This window comes from Cyprinodon tularosa, unplaced genomic scaffold (assembly GCF_016077235.1).
Source record: "Cyprinodon tularosa strain WSP-4 unplaced genomic scaffold, ASM1607723v1 ctg26, whole genome shotgun sequence".
In the NCBI taxonomy this organism is placed as follows: domain Eukaryota; kingdom Metazoa; phylum Chordata; class Actinopteri; order Cyprinodontiformes; family Cyprinodontidae; genus Cyprinodon; species Cyprinodon tularosa.
Window position 1 is genome coordinate 406,200 of NW_024038961.1, and position 15,951 is coordinate 422,150.

Consider the following 15,951-nt stretch of genomic DNA (forward strand, 5'->3'; position numbering starts at 1 on the left):
ATATTTTGTACTTATACTGTACATATACTGAGTTTGACTTTCATACAAGCCTTATTGTCTTTAGATAATTGGGTATCCTGTGACGTAAAATTGGTTTCATGAGATTTTATTGAGAGGTATATTGGGGGAAGGCTATATATACATATGCCACAAGCCATCCAACATATCTGATTGTTCCAAAAACTTACAATAACAATGAGTTGTTGTTGGGTTTTTTTTTTACTGGGAGGATTATTGCCCCTTTTTTCTTTTATCTGAGCCACAACAAGATTTATTTTATAACCTGTTCCAAGCTGATGTCAAAGACTTTGTTCCTGTTTTTTTGGACAAGATGTGTCAGTTAAGGAGATTATTTAACCCAACACAGTCAAAGTTGACTAAAAAATTCTAGGAGGTGATTATACAGTGCCAGGTTAATTTGCCAAGGTTGTTGTATTTGTTCTTTAGTCTTTGTCTTGTCTTTGTCTGATATTTCAATAAGCTTAAACTGAAACTAAAAGTTCTGTTTCAAGCATGTCTTTCATTGTGAGTTTTAACTGATTACCTTTAGTTGTGAGGGAGCTCTAGAAGTCATGCTTGGGAACATGAACACATGTTATTGAAAGGCAAAAAAAAAAAAAAAGCACTTATTGTGAAGTGATCGGTCGTGAGTGCTGTGAGCCAAAATAGGAATATCATGAGTCTGAGAGTGAGCATTGAGGTAGGCTGGTTGCTAGGTAGCTCTGCATCTTCTTCAGCATGCTCCACCACTTATAGCCTGAACTTTCCTTTGGTCAAGAACACAGTAAAATAACCAAAAGACAATACAGAAAAGGCTAGAACAGGGTTGATGTTAAAAAGGTCTCTCCGTCAGTACAGTATCCCCTCAGGGTCTAATAATAAATATTTTTTCATAGCCGAAGGTAGGGGCAGTTGATCAACTCCTCTTTGACAAAACCCTTGCAGACTGGCTCTGATGGCACATCTGGTGAGGTGGAGCAGGCGGCGTGGCGTGTTGGCACAAACCGCAAACAGGGAGTCATAGAAGTGTTTATGTCGCTGCAAAAACAAAGAAACCGCAAATGATTTGGGGAGGAAAAAAAAGAAGGCGTTTATTTCCTAGGGGTGCAAGGGTTTAACTTCAGTATCTAATAGGCTTTCAGTGCAAAGCAGAATAGGAACCAAACAGGGGAACTTTGCAGATATTACCTCATAGCAGTCGTCAGGAATGGCTGCTCTCCATTTTTTTGTAGGCTTTAAATGTTCATAGGAGTTCACCAGAATTTCTACAACTCCTGGGTAGTCATGACAGACTTGCAACACCTGCCAAAAACATTACACATCATCTAATGCACTGAAAGCTTCCCTACACCTTTTCACTTTGTGGCGTAATACAACTGAGCATTTCAACGTGTTTTATTTGTGAAAAGTTTAAGAAACCATGCATTCCTCCCCCTTTCACTTCAGTGCTTTGGGTTGATACAAAATCCCAATGAAAAAACTAAAGGAGTATAAATATTGTTCTAAGGACGTGTGGATTTTACACGTGGCCCTTCAGATGCCCATTCCGGTACCTTATGGAACTGTGGAGGGTAGATCCGAGCTGTGTTATAGTTCAGCAGCAGCTGATAGCAGACCTCAGGAATGGCCATGGGCCGGACTCCTGTTACTTTCAGGACGTACTGTATGGCAGCGCAGCCGTTGATATCCATGGCTCGCGCGTCCGCTCCGGCCTCCAGCAGCATCCGCATCAGGATGTGATCACAGTTCCAGGCGGCCTTGTGAAGAGCTGTTTTCTTGTCGTCTTCCCTCAGGTTGGGATCTGCAACATCCGAATTATTTTTTTTCTATGTATAAAGCAACAATTCTAACACATTAAATCCTCTGAAGTGGATCCAGAAGGCCTCACCTGCTTGGTGGTCCAGCAGAAGGCGACAGACAAGGTGGTGATCTTGGCTGTAGGCTTGCTCCTTGGAGTCAAAAGCCCAAAAGACTGTAGTCATTAAAGGGGTCTCTTTGAGAGCGTTGAGGGCGTTTACAGATGCCCCATGGGTCAAAAACAACGCCACCAGTTCTGGAACCCCAAATCTGGCAGCTGTATGCAAAGGTGTTTCTTCCTCATTGCTGTGGCTGGCTGCGTTGACCTTTGCACCTTAGTAACCATTAATTATCATGAATTAACATTTATATTTACTTCCATACAGGTTTATAATCATGCATCCCCGTTCTACCTTTGAGAATGAGCTGCTTGGCGCACTCCACAGACTCCTTGGCAGTGCAGTAGTGCAGAGGCGTATGTCCACTCAGTGACCTGCTGTTGACCTTTGCTCCATTGGCCAGGAGCAGGGCTACAAAATCACTGTTGGAGACCTCGCAGGCCACATGCAGGGGCGTCTTCCCGTTAGGCATCCGGTTAATGGCTGCGCCCTTCTGGAGGAGCACCAGTGCTGTTTCCAGAGCGTTGTACATAACACAAATATGAACACCCATGGCCCAGGATTTCTCCAGCTTGTATTCTGGCAGCCAATATCCTGGAAGAATCAGACATGTTTGGAGATAATAGTATAGCTTCCATTTTAGCTCATGGTTTCTTTCAGTTTTGAGATAGAAGAAAACACATTTTTAGTGGCTTGTTGTTGTTTACAACAAACAAACCAAAAGTTTATGGGAGTTTAGCACCACCTAGTGGTTCTACACCTGTCTTATGTAGGGAAATAAAAAAGGTTTTGTTTTACCTACCCTGTTTATATGAAGCTAAGACCATATTGGGATCATCCACCTCGAACACGGTGTCAATATCAAGTTTGCTAGTGTGCAGAATGTGTATGACCTCCTCAGCATTGTTTTCCTGCAGGGCCTTCAGGAACTTCTCCTTTAGATGTTTGACTTCCAGTTGCCTGGGGCTCAGCTCCTCCATGAAATCCTCTAGAAGGGTGCCTTGTGTTCCCAAATCAGTAGGATCAGGGTCTACTATTGCCCACAAAGCACGTACAAGGTTGCAGATGATCACACAAATAGCAGCAATGAAGGAATCAAGTATTTCCACCATTAGAACCTGACCATGGGAGCTGTTTAGGGAAGGAGGACGGAAATGAAGTCGAAGAAGACGGGAAGCAGACGTCAGAGGGAAAAAATAATCATGGATTCCTGAGGCAAGTATAAATAGAAAGGTAAGAGGTGGGTGCTGGCTCACTGTAGAACAGCTGTTCAGCTGTCTGTCATTCAGAGGAAAGTCACATAACCATCTGTCTGAGGATGACAGGAACACTGGGACTTTGTGTCCAAGAAACCAACATTTCTTGATTGGAGGTTCTCAACACTGATTTGACCAGACAACTTTCAGGGGAATTCTTAATTGTTAAAATACTGAACAGATAGACAATCAATAAAAAAAAAAACAGCTCAGAACTTAAGGGATTTAATAATATTGTTTCTGCACACTGTCATTTGACAAGGGAGGAGCAGGGTGTTATCATTAGCCAAAAGTTGCAACCCACCTAGGTAAAGATTTTAGTATTCTTTTATTCTTTTTAAACAATCAAACTTTTTTAAGAGCATTCATTATTTAAAAAATAACCTAGTGACCTAGAATGAAGGATAAATAAAAGTCACATGTACCTAAACATTTAATGTAAAACAAAAGTAGCCAATTAGTTTTAAAAAAAAACTGATAAACTGAACCATCAGATTCCAACAGTTTTTAATTGGTTACCAAAAAAGAAACTGATTTCACATAGTCAGTCTTTACAATTGAAAAGACAGAATAACATATATTTTTCTTATCCACCAGAGGGGGCTAGTGCATATCTCCAGCAATCAATGAGCAAAACTTCCCTTAGCAAAAAGTAGTATACTTGAAGTATACTAAATTGTGACATTTTTAAGTTTACTAAAGTATATTTAAAGTATACTTTTATAATTGTCAGTGTAAGTCAAGTACACTTGACTATACTATTGTTAAGTATATGAAATATAGTTTAGAATAAGTAAACTCTTAAGAGCACAGCCTGATTTTAAGTATGAAATTAGTGCACTTTTAGTATACTTGAATAAACTATTTTTTGCTAAGGGTTGGGCAAAGGCAGAGAATTGAAAAGTAAATAATTGAAAAGTAATCATTTGAAAAGTAATAAATGAAGTGGAAAATCCCATCAAGACTACGTAGAGGAGTTGTAATGTTGTGGGCCTTTTTATTCTGCAATGTTTTCAAATAAGAATGCCATCTCAGCCCCAAATCCTGAAGAAGTTATGAGGTGGGTTTGGAACAAAAGAACCAAGAAATCTCATCCCATTGTGTGCGCTTATCTTACAAAAAGTATGCTACTAAGACTTTTAACAAATCCTTTTTGTTATGATTATGCAGGAGTGCAAACAGCTGCGGAGAGCCCTGCTGTTTTTCTAAACATTTATTTTCTTAAGGTGAAGGTGGCAACAATACCAGTTTGGTACGCATTTTAAGAAATGTAACAGAGGCGTGTCACACCAAGGTGTGTGGTATATGGTTAAAAACTGAGAAAAGGTGGAAGAAAAAAAAAGAGAATTTGAACCAACAAGGAATTCTGAATTAGATAAAAAAAACTCCAGTAAGTTTTAAAGCACTTAATTGACTCAACTTGTTGATGCTAAAATACAATTTTATGTCTATTAAATGTGTGTTTGGTATTTTTATGAACAAAATGTATTTTAAACTATCTAACATTTCTATGACATAAAAAAACTCAGAAAATAAATCAACAGGAGGGCATGTTACTGTAAAATAGAATAGGAACGATGAAATAACTGAGGCAAAGCATGGACAATGACAGCACATTTTATTTAGCGTGACAGATCGCTGCCCTTTCAAACTGCAGAATGCAAAAAAGAAAAAGAAAAAAAAAAAAGCAAGGCAAAGAGGGAGGGGGGCAGCTTTATAAGGGTAAAAGCATGACTTACTTTTTATGGCAAACGTCTTTCACTCTTTAATGCACATAAAAGACAAACATCCCCAAGTTTGACTCAAACCTTTGTTATATCTTCACCTGCCAGAAGCACCAGTTTCTCATCCTTACATGGGATAAGTCAGCCCAGGCAAGCTCGGACAAAACAAAAACACATAGAAAAGATTCACAGCGGAGTCACATTGGTAGCTCGGGTCTTCTAAAGCCTCAGGCAAGTTGCGCAAACACACTGACACAATATAAAACAAGGCTTCTGCAGGGTTCTGACACCATATTGCTTTTAGTGTTTAACTGTACATACAAAAAAAGGAGTCAAAAGAGTCCAGCTTGCTGGATATTCACAGAGGGTTAGAAAATATTTCATAAGAATAAACCTTTTGCAGTAGCACTGAAGTACTGTGGTTGCAAGAGAGGAAAACCACAAGCACAACAGGAAATTACTGCTTTTTCCTTCTCTCTTTGGATCAACTTTTACATTTTTCCTTCTGACTCAGTTTGAATGGGAGGGTTCAATCATGGTTAGGAAAAAGGGTTTAATCCTAAAATTCTTGATTAATCAATGTTTACTATTTATAAAACTCTTTTCATAAGTTAAAAAAAGAACATATAGATACTTAGTAAAATATATTAGATAAATAATAGTGATTGGTGATGCCTGTTCCTAATTTGTAAGCAGCAAGTTAACAAGTCTCCTTGGACAAAATGGTAATTGTGGTGCACATCGCATCAAATGTTATCCTGGTGATGGGGAGCAGACTTTCAGAGTCTTGAATAACATTAGTACAAATAACTTCAAAATGCATAAGGTTATAACAGTAGCAATTACTGTGTTGGATAAGAAATTGATGGTGGAGATGCACCAAGCGAATGGATAGTGAACAGAATCAAACGTTTTTCAGTTTAACCGATGTTGGAAATAGAACTAAAAATAGAAATAAAAAAAATAATCATGAGAATCTGAGAATGCACCAGTGTAAGACCTATCAGGATCGTCTAACAGCAACACTCTTCAGTGTGGATGCAAAGTGAAGATCACTTTTAGGAAATGGCAAGAATGTAAATTTATAATTTAGGGGATTGTTTAAAGGCCAATTTTAGAGCTGTATAAATGACAAAAAGAATACTTCATGAAGGTTTGTGTAAATTATACCCCCCCCAAAAAATTGGGTAATTTAAACAAAACTTTAACTACAAGTTTTTGTATTTAGTTCAGGCACAACACTACAGAATTTTAACACCTGAATAACTAGTTTCAAAAACAGTATGTAGTATGTTTCATAACATATATTATTGATGGATTTTAGCCAACCACTGAATTTTGTGGATATATAATGTCATGCTCACACTGAACACGGCGCAGCTGCTGAGCTGTGCTGCAGAGAGTCACTGCAACCAGGTCCTCCTGCATCTCCAGCTGCAGCAACAGCGCTAGAGAGAAAAAGAGTTCACATGGGTTCAAGTTCTATCCTGGAGTCGGTCAAAACTTTTCGGTGCATGTAAATGGACTGTTTTCCCTGCTGCTCTCTGGGAAGAGTTTTCACAGCATTCCCTACAGGCCCAGCTGATTCTGCAACAGCTTTTCCCCCCGCTGCCATCAGACTCTTGAACCTCTAATCAAGACTCTGTATCAAACATATTTGCACTATGAATGTGGCGGACTTTTTCATAATCTCTTTAAATAAAACACAGCTTAATGTTCTACTGCATTTTGCAGCATAATCATTTATTTTGCGCTGCACTGAACCTTTCCATATTAATGCCTTTTGCACTATGACTTTAAATTGGTTTCCTTTTCTCCTACACGGTCTACTTTCTGCTCACTGCTGTGCTTTATCATTGGTAAAGCTCATATCATGTTGTTAGCGGTTCATTCACTGTTCAAAAGCTGTATGCATCAAAAATTTCGTTTTGAATGAACTCTGTGATACAAAATGACAAAGTTTGTCTAAGTGTAATTATCCCTCTCATCGTCCAATATCCACTCTCTCTATTTTGCCTATTTGTTTTTCGCCAGTCAGATTATTGTAGGTCGGTGGTGCTATTCCTGTTTGGCAAAAACCTCCTTCTTGCGAAAAGACTTTGTTGATCAACATCACCTCGGTTACAGCACCCGCACTTCACCATGGCTGAGTGTACGTATTGCTTGTAATGATTTAGGTTCCATTTTGGTTGATTTGGTTCCTTGCTGCACCGCGTTCAGTGTGAGCCCCGCGTAAAGCTTCACCTTTTTTTCATTTTTTTCTTATAATTTTGAGCCATCGATCTATATATTTCATGGAATACTCTGGTTTTGGAAAAGCATTTGTGTTTTTTTTGTAGATCATAAAAATAAAACACCAAAAGAAGATTGTGATTTTGGTAAAGCTGCTCTTTCTTTGCCATTTTGTCCCTGTTTTTTTAAATATTAATATAACCTTGTGTAATGCTCCCAGCAGCTAAGCTTTAAAAATAAAAAAAAAGTGCTATGTTGTATGTGTGGTATGCTCATGGTTTAAAAAAAAAATATCAGCATCATTCGATCAGAAATCCAAAATAAAAGTTAGATTGGTACATCTCTCCATGATGTGGACTTCCAGTGCAACATTACTGTGTCAGGCATGGTTTTTACACATAAGTCATTAAAAATAACAACAATAAAGAATTTAAGAGAATTAGCTTAGCAGTTGTTTCAACACGCACACAGAAGCAAGTAGAGCTCAGGAAGTTTTCAACTACTCTAGCATGACCAAAGGCAGCAGCAGGATTGAACTCTTTTACAGACTTACAAAAGAGGTCAGAAGCAGGCTATTGGAGGAGTCGGAGGACCGTTATGCATATGAGCAGGAAGTTTCAATAAATGAGCTTCTTGAGGATTTGATTAGGTTACAAATTCACTGCTTACACAGTACCTGAAGATCAATTACAAACCCAGTCCAGTCAATATAGTACGGCTTTTTTCAGTCGTACGCTGATAGCTGCTTTTTCAACATATAATGTTAACATTTACAGTGTTTGTAATTCCAGTGTTCTCCAACAGAGCATCTCCCTCCCATGTTCTGCTTCCTTGGATGGAGAACATAAGCAGCATGGAGACACCTTGTGGTGAGAGATGGCAGACCTGATCTGCTTCACAAAAGCAGTATATACTGCTCATTTAGATTTACATAAGTCTATTAAAATGGCACATTAGACATATTATTATCTGTATCTATCGCTGTACATGGACATGGGTTTTATCTGTGACAGTATGGGAGGAGGGCGTGATTAAAATGTCACAAACGTTACTCTGGATATGAATAAATAAACCCAATTTACAGCTATAAACAGCAAAATAAATAAAACTCAGTAACTTCTGGAAAAGTGTAAAATCACAGGATGGGAAAAAAAGGGAGAAAACAAAGGGCAGGATCCCAAAAACCAACCAAAATCTTGTTCTGGTTTTGGTTTACAGGGTGAATAGGGTCCCTTCCATCAGCTGTGGAGCTCCAATGTTGAGAACTACAGAGCAGGCGTCCCTCTGGGTTTCGGGAACCTGCTGACTTTCTGTGCCACGAGATGCTACTCTATGTGGCGCTAGAGTACAACAACAGGAGATAAGGTCTTTTTGTTTTTCACTCAATGTTGCTTTCTTTGCATGCACCCTTCTGCTGCTGCTCCAGTTCTCGCTTCCGTATTTTCTGCCGTTGTTTCTCAACTTTCTCCTGGTTGCGCCTGGCCTTCTCCATTAGAACTTTAAGGTCTTTGATCTTTTTCTTGATTAGGGTACGGTCCTGGGAAGAAGTGACACCCAGGGTCTGAAAAACAATACAGAAAATAGAAATCTTTGATTTTTCTTTTAATCTTAGATTATAAGTCCTTTAAGCACAGCTTGATTTAGGAGGGACGAACTGCTACTATTAAGATTTGTGTTTGTGACAAAAAGACATCCTTTTTATATGTATTTGGAGGTTTCCATACTCTCAACATGAGCATTAATATATCAGCTGCTAGTAATTATTTTTTAGAGCACAGAGGTTGCCAGGATTTGTTCGTCAACAAAAGCGTAGGCATAATTCCGTCTGGACATTGGATTTACAGATTCCATAGAGCTCATTTAAACTTGTAGGCGCAGGAGAAAATGGAGGATGCAGGAGCACCAGCGTCACTACCTGCAGAAAAAACTGTTACTAAAACTGTGCCAAAGAAGAAAGAAGCATAAATAGATTGTCAGCAACTCTTTTAAACAACCAAAATGGCCAAATAAAAGAAATAAATAAGTCCAGTGAGGCCTTTCATCATGGAGCACAGTAATATTTGTCAAGCATGGTAGTGGCAGTATCATGCTGTAAGGCTATTTTCCTGTCAGTGATACTGGTGTATTGTATTCAATTTGAGCTCAAATTACCACTAAACAAGTTACAGGAGACGACTGCTCCAGCAGGGTAAGGACTTCAAAAAACATTAAAAAAAAAATTTTTTGGTGTGACTGTGTGTTCCTCCAAAATGTGTGGTCAAATATCTATGAAGAATTATGCCAGAAGTTTGTGGATCGCTATAAATGTCTTTGGTCAATGTGCTCCTTTGCTAAAGGACATGCTTTTTCCATTTATTTCTGACTGTAGATGACATGTTGACATTGTGTGGAGGAGATATTTGTAATAAATGCAACAAACCCCATTTTTCCAGCTCAAAGAGCAAAACTGAAATAAACAATCCTACCAATAGTGAGTATTGAAACTTACCAGACCTAGTAGACCCTTTCTATCTCAATTTTCCTTTAAATAATAAACACAAAGTCACCTTCAGTTCAGCACTCTCCAACTGCAGCAGCTGCTCCCCGTCTATGTTTTTGGCAGTGAATTCTGGGATGTGGTGTTCTAAATTGAGGCCTGTGAGCCAGCTGGCCACCTGCTGTGAGGTCCACTCTGTGATGCTGCGGTTCTGCCACTGATGCTGCTTGAAGGACTGCGCTTCTTCTAGGATCTGGTAGAAGGATATAAGTACATTCAATGCAAAACTGAGCAGAAAGGAACAATGTTAAACATCAAACAAACAAAAGTGAATCAGCTGAGGAATTGGAGCCCTGTTGGATATTTATAGTCCTACATTACAAAATCATGCAATTCAGAAATGCTTCTAATGCTTTACAGTTTATGAAAATATGTCAGGCATAAGTGCACAAATGAACAGTTCAAGCACAGCAGGGACACAAAAACACAAGAGATGGAGAAACACATTTGCTCTGGAGGCTGGCAGCCTCAGTCTCACCTCATCATCTATCATATCCAGACTCTGAACATTGCAGCATGAAAAAAAAGAGAAGGACTTGGTTTGTTAACAGAGCAGAAATAAAGTGACTTCGGCTACAAAAGCCAAGAAAATGTTAAGATATTTAATCCAATTTCAGGTAACGACTATTATATGAAAAATAATTTTCTTATATCAACAATAAATAATTATCAACATGAAATAATTTACTCTGATTATCTCGAGCTTAATGATTCAAATAAATCACATTACCAATCTAATAATCATGCTCATGGCTGTGCCTCCTCCAAAGAGGAAAGGAATATTTCATAAGTGTATTTTGTACCTCGTCTGAGGACAGCACCGGGGTGTGTGAGCGCCCCGACATCTTGGCCGCGCCGAGCAGACCACTGATCTCCACTGAGCTGCTGCTGCTGCTGGCGCTCACGTCGTCGCGCAGAGCTGGAGCCTGAAGAGTCAGAATTGCATTTAGTGAGGCTTGCAACAGGAGCCAGCTGGCGTTGAGACCGAATGTAGCCGCTTAGCTGGAGTGCTTTAGCCTTACTGACGTTTCTGTGCAGCACTATTGATTTAAAGATGTAGAATTAGTGAGTGGATAGCTGGATCAAGGGTGACTCACTGGGTATGCTTCTTGAGCAAAGAGAAGAGTGAATAAATCAGAACAAGGGAGGCATATGTTTGATTGTCTGTCAGAATGATTAATGCGTTTTCTAATAATTTAAAGCAGCTACATGGAGCGAACTTAGAAAAAGCCATAGACATAAAATCCTCAGATGCTGGATTTAAACACAAATTATAGATGTGATTAGACTAGATAAAACTAGATGCTTTCCAGCTCCTCAGGCCTCACTACTGAATTCAAACCTTTTGAACTTTTACACACTTTGTCGCATCACAAATTCTGTCTATTATTTTTTAGATCAACACAAGGTAATGCAAGATTAGAAAGTGGGAGATAAATTACTTTATGATTTAATTATGTTTATTTTTTATAGTTTATTCATATACAGGCCTCAACACTTATATATTAGAAATATAAGTGAATGATGGCTCTTCACCTTCCAACACGCCAATGAAAATATATCCATGTGATAGATGGCCTAGTCAAGTCCAAGGCAGAATGCAATTAAAAATGCATTTAAAATGTTTTTCCATCCCATCTGACTCAGCTTGAGCTATTTGTGACAGATGTGCAAAGCTGAGAAAGTTGTATCCTAAAAGTTGATTTAGACTCAGGATACGTGAATCCACAAAATCATTCAAGGCCTGAAATTGTTGTTTTTTTTTGTGTTATGGAAAAAAAAAGGAAATATGAAAACTATTAATTAATTAGGGTTGTTCTGTCGCATAAAATTTAAGTCCTATACACTGAGTTTGTGGTTACATTACAAAGTGAGGAAAAGTTCAAGAAGTATTAATAAATTTGCAAATTCCAATAAATGAACATCGATCAAATTATACCTTAGATTCCAAGATCTCTTCTTTATTTTTTTGAGAGAAGAGCTGCTTTAAAAAAAAAAAAAAAAAAAAAAAACAACTACTAAAAATAAAGAAGTGTAGACAACATAATGGATCATCAGATGAAGCCTGAGTAACTGTTTAAAATTTTCATTCAGATTTTTTCATGGTAGAATTGATATTACTCCTAAATGCAGAGCAGATATCAAAGTCTGTCAAGACCAAAAGCAATAAAAGATTTTGTCTTTAGCAGCTTAGAGGGATTATTTGAGCCTTGGCAGAGTTTGAGCTAAAAGTCAGACTAATCTCCCAGGCTCAGACTCTCAGGCTCAGTAAGTCAAATCTTCACCTAAAAGCTTCTAATATGCACATCAGTTCCTCTGTGATTTATGTACATTCATCTTTAGATAAGCTTGTTCTCAGAGAGAAAGGAGATTGCTCACAATCAAAAGGTAATCTCATTTCTAATAGTACGTTAATCACATTGGATAGAAGTAGTTTAGCTGCAAGACCTATTCTGCAAGAAATGCATTAGATGGATAATAAGTAACAGTGTTTGCAGCTACTGATGTATTTATGGTTTAAGGCAAGGTTCATTTCAAATTTACCCCACAGAGAGTTATTATTATCATTCATGTTTAAGGGAAAAATACAGTACCACATAATATGAATAGGAGAAGAACTGGGGCCAAGAAAGGGAGCTCTGTTTAACAGAAATAAAACACGGTGTCAAAGCACAAAAAAATAAAATACCAATAGTACAATAAGCTGTTTGGAATTTAGCTTTTAAACAAACAAAATCTGTTTTTTTAAGTCACTAAAGCAGTATCTTCTTCCTAAATGTATATTTCCAAAATGAAAAATATTTCTGTAATGTGTTTTTGTGCAGAAGCCACAAAGAGATTTGTCTTTTCCGGAGCAAGGAGGACGTCAAGTTTACCTTAGCCTTTGGATCATGCTTTGCACTGCTCTCTGCTGGCAGCTCAGTAGAACTGAGAGAGACAGGAAAATGGAAAATGACAGAAATAATCGGAAACACATTCATATATTCATCATAGATCAATAATAATTTTGGTAAGTATGACTAAAAGACTTGCTAAACATCAGACCAAACTAAAATTTGATATACAGGAAGCAGAACATATGGAGAAATAATGATGCTATTTTGGGTTTTATTTCCAGCTATGTTTTTCTTTCTTTATTTAGTGTTTTGCAGCCAAATTATGCAATGAAATGTAAAAAATATTAGTATGTTAGGGCTTTTTGCAAATTCTAGAAAGCTTTTAATTTGTAGGAATTGTGTTATAATTAGAATTAAGCTGAGATGAAACTAGCAGAATTTGAATATGTCTGTATTTGGACTGACCTGTTATCAAATATTTTATACATTTTTAAATGGAATTGGATTTTTTCTCTCATAATAAATAACCAAAACAAAAAAACTAAATCATTTAATGGTGATTTATTAATTTATTCATATATAAATATAATACAGCTGTTCCCTAACCTAAGAACATGGGATGTGAAGAAATAAACAAAACCAAATTCTATATGCCAACAAGTATTTTCACATTTTGATGTTTAGATTTAAAATATTAAAGTTATATTAATAAAGCAAAGGTATAGACTGATTTATGCATGTCAGGCAGCAGTGAGCTTTATGCAAACCAGCTGATAAGAAGAGGGCGCCAGGATTTTCCTTTAGTGTAATTATTCAATCATGTCAGCAAGATTTTGGTAGTATTACCGCCCTTAGGGTTGCATTGGCCGATTTTTTTAATTTTGAAAAATGCCCACGCTCTCCTGTTGCCTTTTGTTTAAGTTCCTGTTGCCTTTTATCTGCTAATGATTCAGTTCCTGTTCTTCATTAGTTCTTCTATCTGTACCCTTTGATTTCTGTGAGACTTCATGATAATAAGCATATAAAGAAGCTGCCTTATTGTTTGTGTTTTTTACCCAAGTTCCTCCAGTTTTTGCGTTGAGCTTGACATTAAAACAGATTGAGCTCCTGCAAAAAAAAAAATAAAAAATCATTAACAACGACAATATTAATCCAACAGGGTGGAGTGTATCAGCAGATCTGCTGCAGTTTGATGGCTTTTAACTTTAAATTGTAGGTGTACCAACCAAGTGGTGTTTTTCTGGGGGACCCCTCTGCACTGGCCCAATCTGATCCAGAGGTTTGGGCGGGGCTTGCATGTGCCTCAGAGATCTAAGGACCCACCGATAAAGACAGAAGAGGGTCATTTAAAAAAAAAGGCAAAGACTAGAGAGAAGCACCGTCTGATGTGAACAACTAGAGCTCCACACTGATATGACAGAAATCCCCTGACATACTTTCATCTCCGATTCCTTGTCCTCTTTTTGTTTTTTCTCCACTAAGGCGCCTTTGCTACTGTTTTCTTGCCAGTTCTCATCTCGATTTGTTCCTCTAATCCGGTGATTTTCTTGCTCTAGCCGAGCTAAGTGACAGCTTCAGCCACATGAGAGCTGAGCATCCAGAAAACTCCCCTAGTGCTGATGTTTTTATCACGCTGGGCAGGACACGACGCCATGACAGCATCACATATTTTATTAGAGCGACACATTTACTCACAGCAATTATTCTGTTAAAAGGATAAAGCAGTACGGACAGAGGGAAAAGAGCAGCAAAATGGAAACAGTCGCACTGATTTGACACTTTTGAGTGGATCGTCCACTAGATGTCATCGGGATTAAACTCCTGCTGGTTAAAATGACAAAGATAAAGATGAAGATCAGTGTGTTTATTTATACAAACCTGTCCTTCTGGAAAGCCGACACCATCTCCTGAGCAGTCTGTCTTTATACTGGATGAGTGCTTTACTTCTGCAGAAGAAACTGAAATAAAAAAAAGGGATTTTCTAATAAAAGTTTTTTATCAGTTTGAGGGATTGTTGACACTGCAGTTGCGGAAAACTTGACTTTACCTGTATTATTTATTCATCAAATAATACATCGGCCACCTTAAACTAAAAATTCCCCTTGGTTTTTTTTTTGGGATTTCAATTCTTTATTAAGGTGCTAACAGACATTAGCGCTTATTTTACTCTCTATCATATCCTAGCGGTATCCATCAACTCTCTGCAGAATAAACTGTACGTTTGAAATCGGCTCTGATCCGATCACCCTAACCCCATTGGACGCGCCGCCTCTTCGAGCCGGCTCTGTTCCGATGGATGAAGCGAAGCTGAAAACAAAGCCGAACGGATGGATGTGCTTGAACATGGATTACATGTTTGTTTTGGTTTGCAGAAGTTTTAAGGGGAGATTTAGGTCAGGGGTGCAAGTGTGTGTATGGTTTATTTAAAACTGAAGCCAAATGTGTGTGAGTGTGTGTGTTTGTGTGAATAGTCCGACCACTCAAGATGGAGATTTGTGATTTAAAATCTGCTAAATCAAGCAAGAGAAGTCGCTACACTAGCAATATAGTGAGTCAGTTACAGTTTAACTAAAAAAAAATAAAATCCCACTTTCTCCACATTTGATTCGACATTATATAATCTAGGCATAATCTGGCTGGTACACAAATTAAAAGGTGGATAAAAATAAGAAATTAAGCAGTTGGAAAACTCTGATAGAGCTACTATTCATATTCTTAAACTATGACTTTAAGTACCTCTAGCAGTCCATCTTGCTAAAAGTCTATTAAGGCAGCACATCCAGACTTGACCTTTGACCCAAAGATCTTCTAGCTTTTCCTTTCCAAATGTATCTTTAGAAAACATGGCTGGAAGTTTGTAATAGGGTCACAATATAAATTCCCTGACAATGCTTTTAAAGATTACATCCAACACTGCAAAAACGATCTAGAAATAAGTAAAAATGTCTTAAATTAAGTGTATTTCCCCTTAATTATAGCAGGTGATTAAGATGATTTGCCAATAGAATTAGTAGTTTTGCTCTTAAAATATGATAATTAGATAATATGCACTTGAAATAAGACAATGCAAATGTTTTTTTCTTATTTTAAATGTAAATTGTCTTGTTCCATTGGCAAAGTGTCTCACCTACCACCCAAATTCAAATAAAAATGCACTTATTATAGAAAAAATTACTTATTTAGATTTACATTTTTTTGCAGTGAAGCCTGAAGCATTTCTTTTGAGACCACTTTTTATTCACACCTATGTAAACTGAACCAGATTCATTCTGAATGCTCTTTAGGGCACAGCAAAGAGGAGGAGAGGAAAGTACACTAAAGAAAGTATTTCCTGTAAAGGTTTTGCTCATATATGCAAAACCTTTTTAGCAGCTACCTGTTTTTTTTTTTTTCAGCTGAACTGCTCATGAACTTTAAAGCCCAAATTATTCATAAACAAGGCAGATTCAA

At 37.7% G+C, this 15,951-nt stretch overlaps 2 protein-coding genes across 8 annotated transcripts in view; both read right to left on the reverse strand.

The window, feature by feature from the left end:
- Positions 1 to 211: 211 nt before the first annotated feature.
- Positions 212 to 3,105, reverse strand: asb4 (ankyrin repeat and SOCS box containing 4). Its single transcript, XM_038288662.1, has 6 exons — positions 2,719 to 3,105; positions 2,211 to 2,510; positions 1,889 to 2,131; positions 1,554 to 1,801; positions 1,189 to 1,302; positions 212 to 1,038 (listed from the first exon to the last, which is right to left on the reverse strand). The coding sequence occupies exons 1-6, from the start codon at positions 3,026 to 3,028 to the stop codon at positions 850 to 852; spliced, it is 1,404 nt and encodes a 467-aa protein (XP_038144590.1). The 5' UTR covers positions 3,029 to 3,105; the 3' UTR covers positions 212 to 849.
- A 1,668-nt stretch (positions 3,106 to 4,773) lies between these two features.
- ppp1r9a (protein phosphatase 1, regulatory subunit 9A) overlaps positions 4,774 to 15,951 on the reverse strand; it is a 70,047-nt gene continuing 58,869 nt past the window's right edge. For 3 of the 7 annotated variants that reach the window (XM_038288715.1, XM_038288716.1, XM_038288714.1), the window contains exons 12-20: positions 14,380 to 14,459; positions 13,728 to 13,812; positions 13,557 to 13,608; positions 12,541 to 12,592; positions 12,259 to 12,303; positions 10,468 to 10,590; positions 10,143 to 10,166; positions 9,675 to 9,857; positions 4,774 to 8,689 (exon numbers count right to left, since the gene is read on the reverse strand). In XM_038288715.1, the coding sequence (XP_038144643.1) occupies positions 8,507 to 8,689; positions 9,675 to 9,857; positions 10,143 to 10,166; positions 10,468 to 10,590; positions 12,259 to 12,303; positions 12,541 to 12,592; positions 13,557 to 13,608; positions 13,728 to 13,812; positions 14,380 to 14,459 (827 nt within the window). In that variant the 3' untranslated portion in view covers positions 4,774 to 8,506. The remainder of the gene's footprint in view (positions 8,690 to 9,674; positions 9,858 to 10,142; positions 10,167 to 10,467; positions 10,591 to 12,258; positions 12,304 to 12,540; positions 12,593 to 13,556; positions 13,609 to 13,727; positions 13,813 to 14,379; positions 14,460 to 15,951) is intronic. The other 4 variants (XM_038288720.1, XM_038288717.1, XM_038288718.1 and 1 more) reach the window with 3 other exon arrangements.

What these genes read in the sequence shown, in the direction of transcription:
- asb4 (XM_038288662.1), bottom strand. Translation starts at nt 3,028, where the DNA reads ATGGTGGAAATACTTGATTCCTTCATTGCTGCTATTTGTGTGATCATC. An exon ending in ACCCTCCACAGTTCCATAAG is followed by an intron (nt 1,303 to 1,553) that starts GTACCGGAATGG and finishes TGTTTTTGGCAG; the next exon opens with GTGTTGCAAGTCTGTCATGA. An exon ending in TTCCTGACGACTGCTATGAG is followed by an intron (nt 1,039 to 1,188) that starts GTAATATCTGCA and finishes TTGTTTTTGCAG; the next exon opens with CGACATAAACACTTCTATGA.